Source organism: Vombatus ursinus, unplaced genomic scaffold (assembly GCF_900497805.2).
Source record: "Vombatus ursinus unplaced genomic scaffold, bare-nosed wombat genome assembly UNPS02014799.1, whole genome shotgun sequence".
Lineage (NCBI taxonomy): Eukaryota > Metazoa > Chordata > Mammalia > Diprotodontia > Vombatidae > Vombatus > Vombatus ursinus.
The window spans coordinates 3,497,066-3,503,065 of record NW_020954577.1 but is presented as its reverse complement, the minus strand read 5'-3'; the positions used below and the strand labels follow the sequence as shown (position 1 = coordinate 3,503,065).

Sequence of the window (6,000 nt, the reverse complement as noted above, 5' to 3'; positions counted from 1 at the left end):
GGGGCCCGGGCGGCGCAGTCCGCCTTCCACATCCCCAGCAGCAGCAGCAGCAGCGGCCCGTACGGCTCGCAGGACTCGGTGAACAGCACCCCCGACGAGGGCCGCTCGGCCGCCGGCGGGCCCCGCCTCGTGATCGGCTCGCTGCCGGCGCACCTTTCCCCGCACATGTTCGGAGGTGAGTCGGCGGGGCACGTGCGCGCCCTTGGCCTTGACCCCCAGACCCCGGGCGGCCCCCACCCGGCCCCCGGCTCGGACTGCGGGGCAGGGGCGCGATGGTGACCCGGGGCTGCCTTCCCAGGGCTCTTCCCCCGACGCTTCCTGCTGTCGGAACTTTGGCACTTTTCCTACCAATGTCACGTGCAGGGAGATATTTAGGGATCGCCGGACAATGCCGATGCACTTGACGTGGAAATTGGGGGCGGGGGAGGGGAGGATCACGAAGTGACTTTACCCCTAGACCCCCTAGCGTGGGAAAATGGACCCACCCGGTGGCTCGGGCTGTGTGGCTTACGGAAGCTAGGTGGGGGCAGTCCCTGTTGGGACAGGACTTTGGGTAGACGATTCCCCGCCTGTATTTATACCTACTCGTGTGATTTAGAGTTTAATGGATGATATATTTATTGCTTTTCTTTTTACCGCGAGCACAATACTAGTTAAGATGAATCTGCTCCTTTCCACATCTCGAACGTTTTGGAAACAAAATTCTTGAAATCCCTTTGACCAAGATCTTATTTTAAAAAGGACACGGGAGAGTGGTTGGTGTACAGGAAAAGCTGGTGTGTAAAAGGAAGCTTGGCAGGGCGGCTAATGTGCCCTAAGCAGGAATGGGAATACTTTAAAATTAAGGGATGATACTCTTTTGGAAAATGGAATATCCTTTGTCTGTAGCCTTTTACGGTCTTCTGCTCCGTTTCAAAACGACAAAGCCATTGAAACCATGTTTGGAGCCACCGTTAGAGCAAATTCTTGGTGTTGTCACAAAATGTGTTAAATACGAATATGCATGATGTCTCCGTTCAAGAAATGTGCCAGAGATTGTGGGGGAAATAAGAAAACAATCTTTAAAACCTGTTGCATTTAGTTGTAACATGCACAAGAGGTTAGCGTGGAGCTGGTTTTCGGTTTCAGTTTTCAAATTAGTGCAGTTGGAAAGGGAAGTGCTAAGCCCAGTCCTGCTATTCCACAATCTAAATAGAATGATTATGAAATTTTTTTCTGTATAAATGAAGTCTTGTGACTTTCTGGGCTTGGGATATAGCTTTTGTCATTTTTTTTTCTTGAAAAAGAAAATGTGTTTGACCACAACAAATGTCTCTAGCACAACGGTGGCTATTCCCATAATTTAATTACAATAAGAAATGATTCGAAAGTATTACACCCAGAAAGAAAGACAGTGAGCACTTAAAAAAAAAACAAAAAACCCTGGAGTTGTGGATAGTAGAATGAAATTGACAATCGCTGTGTTTCTGTCCAAAGTTGCAGGTGTAAAGGAGTTTAAAAGGACAGTACTTTGACCCAATGAATCTTTTTTCAAGTTTGTTGTTTCTGATTAGAGAGAGATCCTATTATGACAATTTCACCTGTATGTAGCTGGAGTGGTTTAATAGACACAAGTTACATTCCCAGGTCAAAAGCTAGAAATGTAACAAAATTGGGGAATTTAAAAAGAGGGCACTGAACCAGCTTGGGGTGTGGGGAACCAGTCAAAGCAGATGACCACCCCCTTTCTCCTTGTGTGGGACTTTTGGCTAATTGGGGTTAGGCAGGGAATTGTGATTACTCTCAGCCATGAACTTGAATGGCTGCTTGTGTAGGGCAAGTAGAATTCTGGAGGTAACTTTTGTTTTAAGAATGACTGTTGGAAAATGAAAGGGCCCCTGAAAAAGTGACCCATCCTACTTGCTAAAGGATTATTGGTGGAACTAGGTCAGCAAAATGTTGCTCCCGTGTCTTGGAATGTGTTCGTTATAGATAAGTTCTCCTTTAATAGTAATTTGATGCAATGCATTTGTAACAGTATTTGATAGAACAGAATTTTACTGATCATTTAATTGAACTGGTAATCAGATAATCAAACACAAAGCATTTATCATAGCTCTTTTTATTCTTTTAAGTTTGTATTGACTTGTTTCTTACATCACATAATTACCCCACCCCCTTCCCCACCAAAAGAGCCATCCAATATGAGTCATCTTTTTTTTTTTAGAGAAGAAAAAAGTCAACACAATAGATACATTGAAAAAGTTCAAATATACTCATAATATGTGCCACTTGTGGACGTTCTGCTTCCAGGAAGGGGTATTGGGTGGGTGTCTTGTCTCTCTTCAGGTCTTGCTTGATTTTTATAATTTTGTCACATTTACCTTTGTTTTTTCAATATGTGGCTCTTTACATCTACGTTGTCGTGGTCACTGAGTATGTGGTTTTCTTGGCTTATCAGTTCATGTAGATGTTACCTTACCTCTCTGCAGTCATCACACGTTTATTACAGCACAGTAAGATTCTATTACATTCATGTACCACATTATGCTTACCCATTCTTCAGTTGATGGGCCCCTACTTTGTTTCCGATTCTTAGCTATTAGGAAAAAAGTGATGCTATAAATATTTTTAAGTATATGAGGACTTTTTTTGTCTTACTGGATGGCTTCCTTGGGGTATAAGCCCAGTAATGAGATCTCTGGTTCAAAGGGTATTGACATTTTAGTCCTTTTAGTTGTGTAATTCTATATTGCTTTCCAAAATGGTTGTATGACTTCACAGCTCCACCAACAATGTATTAGTATGCCTGCCTTCCCATAACCCCTTTAAAAGTGACTCACTGTTGCCATTTTTGCAATTTGCAGGGTGTAAGGTGAAAGTTCAGGGTTGTTTTGATTTGCATTTCTTTTATTAATGATTTGGAACATTTTTTTCTTGTGGTTATTAATACTTTGTAATTCTTTTGAGAGCTGTTTGTTTTTATCCTTTGACCATTTGCCTATTGGGGAACGGCTATTAGTTTTATATATACATTATACACACATTTATTTTTATTTATTAGTTATTTGTTTATCTTGGATATCAAACCTTTATCCAGGAAAATTGAGACAAACTTTTTTCCCATTGGCCACTTCCCTTCTTATCCTGGATGAATTAATATTGTCTGTGCAGAAACGTTTCAAGTAATCAGTTACCTATTTTATCTTTTGTAATTGCTTTTATCACTTGTTTGGTTAAGAACACATCTCCTAACCCATAGCTGTGAAAGGTATATGATCTGTTTGTCTTCTAAGTTTGTTATGGTATAATCTTTAATATTAAGGTCACATATCCATTTAGAGTGTATTGTGGAATACACTGGTTAAGGTGTTGGTGTAAGCCTATTTTCTGCCAGATTGCTTTCCAGTTTTCCCAGCAGTTTTTATTGAATAAGGAGTTTTTTTCCCCCTCATAATTTGTTTTCCACTTTATCAAGCACCAGGTTATTGAGTTCTGTTGTTTCTGAATCTCCCTTGTCAAGTTTGTTTCATTGATCTGTCTCTCTGCTTAGCCTATACCAGATGGTTTTGATGATAGTATAGCTCTTAGAGTGCTAAGCAAGAGGGCATAAAGACAAGTGAAACAATTCTTGACCTCAGGACAGCCTCCATTCTAAGGGAGGAGACAACACATTGGATATATAAACTATACATGCATAAACAATTCATACAAAATGAATGCAATGTAGTTGAGGGGTGGAGGGGAAAATCAGCTGAGGCGTCATGAGGGAAGGTATCCTTTAAGCCTTATCTTGAAGGAAGCCAGGGATTCTAAGTGGCAGAGGTGGGGAGGGATATGCCTTCATTTCAAAGCTACTGAGGCTGGAGATCTTTGAGGAGCAGAGGAAGGCAACTTTGGCTCCACGGTAGCGCAAGTGAGGAGGAGTCCTGTTTAATGCTGCAAAGGCAGGTGGGAGTCAGATTTTGAAGGGCTTTGCATGCCAAAAAGGAGGGAGCTTGTGTCTGATCCTACAAGCGGTAGGAAGACAGTGGAATACAGCAAGAGAGGAATGTGGTGGCCACAAGGCAGAAGCTAAGCAATGCAGTCTTAGAGCACTGGGCCTGGAGTAGGGCACATAACCTCTGTTTGTCTCAGTTTCCTAAACTGTGAAGTGGGCATAGTAACAGGGCCTCCCTCCCAGGGTTGTTGTGAGGATCAAATGAAATAATATTTGTAAAGTACTTGGCATAGTGCCTGGCACAGTAGGTGCTATATTCCCTCCCTCTCATAAAGGAGGAAAATCATTTTGGCAGCTGTGAGGAGTATGGATTGGAGAGGGGAGAAACTTTTAAAGTATACTTACATAGCCCACTAAGCTTCCTGAAAATCTGTAGTCAATAACTTATTGACCAAAAGCTGAAGAGACCTTTCTAAGTTAGTGAAAACTCAACAGCGCAGAATGTTTGCAAGCAGCTTTACTACTTCCAAGTATTATATTAGATTATGAACAGGTATTAATATATAAAGTAAGCTTAGTTAAAATTTGCAGTGGCCCTGAGGAAAAATGCTGTAAGTGGGGGAGCCCTGAATTCTCAAGGTAAGATTTAAGTATTAAATTATGTAAAATGTTTTGTAGCCATAAAGTACCAAAGAAATGTTAAGTCTTATAGCAAGTCCTAAGATTGTTATGATTCCGTATTAGAGCGTGAAACCCTGCTGGCCTTTCAAAATGGCCTGGAACCCAAGTTTTACCTTCTTTTTGACTTGGAATAATTTTTGCCAACACAGCTGTTACCTCCCTTGATCTTTGTTGAAGACAAAGAAAAATGGGCCTAAGACACTGCATGGGGGCTTTTGGTGACGGTGAGGAGTGCCGGACTGATTTTACATGGGCTTTGACTAAGGGCAGCTACAGAGTCAAGTCTCAAAGTCTTGGAGGTGATGCTTTTTTCCTCTTCCTTCCTCTTTTACCCAAATGAAGCTGAGACCCTGGGATATGTTGGTCACATAGCTAAGCAGTGAAAGCTGGAATGGGAATCCAGGGCTCTTGCTTTACTGTGTCCTCTGAATAATTCTTCCTGTTGGATAAATTTGAGAGGCAGAGTGAGATCCGAGCAGGCCGAAGCCACAAGATGCCCCGAGTTCAAGGCTGCTTCTCATACGTATTGCTGTGTGACCCTGGCCATCAGTCATTAGGCTGGGGTCATAGGACTTATTTTTAAAATAAGTATTCTAATATAATTGGTTTCCTTGTCAATCTTATGTCATTTGTGCTTTAAAAATTATTCCACATAGGGGCAGCTAGGTGGTGCAGTGAATAGAGCACCGGCCCTGAAGTCAGGAGGACCTGAGTTCAAATCCGTCCTCAGACCAAACTCTTGACACTTACTAGCTGTGTGACCCTGGGCAAGTCACTTAACCCCAATTGCCTGAAAAAAAAAATTATTCCACATAGTGGTCTATAGGTTTGGCCAAGTTGGTTCAGAACACACACAAAAATGCTGAACCTCCTACTCTACAATGGTGAGGTTACACAGTCTTTTTTCGCTTTCCAGTTTGTGTCAAATTCAACCAAAATGGATACCCTTCTAGACTGCAAATATGTCCCAGGAACCTTGTATTAGACTGGGAACCAGTCCACAGACTGTACCACTGTCTGCTTTTAGGCCCTGGGCAAGTCACTTAACCTTATTGGGCCTCAGTTTACATATCTGTAAAGATAGCATCGGGTGGTCTGTCTAGATCACTTCTAGCTCTTCATATTTGTGTTTCTAAGTTCTAACCTAAAACTATCTCAGAACTGGTGGAAATAGAGACAAGGGGTGAAATTGATTTATCTGTTCTTGTTAGGTCGTTTTTATCCCATATGAAACTGACGTACTATTGTGTATGGGGCAAAAACCATTTTCTGTTTGTTCCGTATGAGATTTGTGGTGTAAATAACTGCAGTCTGAGATGACGACCACAGCTTCTGCCGTGCATGTTCAGTCTTAAAAGGGAACGAAGATCAGCTAGATTCCCCAGGGCAGCTGGTTAGGG

The 6,000-nt window shown here is 42.1% G+C and overlaps 1 protein-coding gene across 1 annotated transcript in view; it reads left to right on the top strand.

The window, feature by feature from the left end:
- LOC114050544 (E3 ubiquitin-protein ligase ZNRF2-like) overlaps window positions 1-6,000 on the top strand; it is a 58,702-nt gene that overhangs the window by 14,332 nt on the left and 38,370 nt on the right. Inside the window, exon 4 of the mRNA XM_027872324.1 lies at window positions 1-175. This exon is cut by the window's left edge and continues 1 nt beyond it. Within this exon, the coding sequence (XP_027728125.1) occupies window positions 1-175 (175 nt within the window). The remainder of the gene's footprint in view (window positions 176-6,000) is intronic.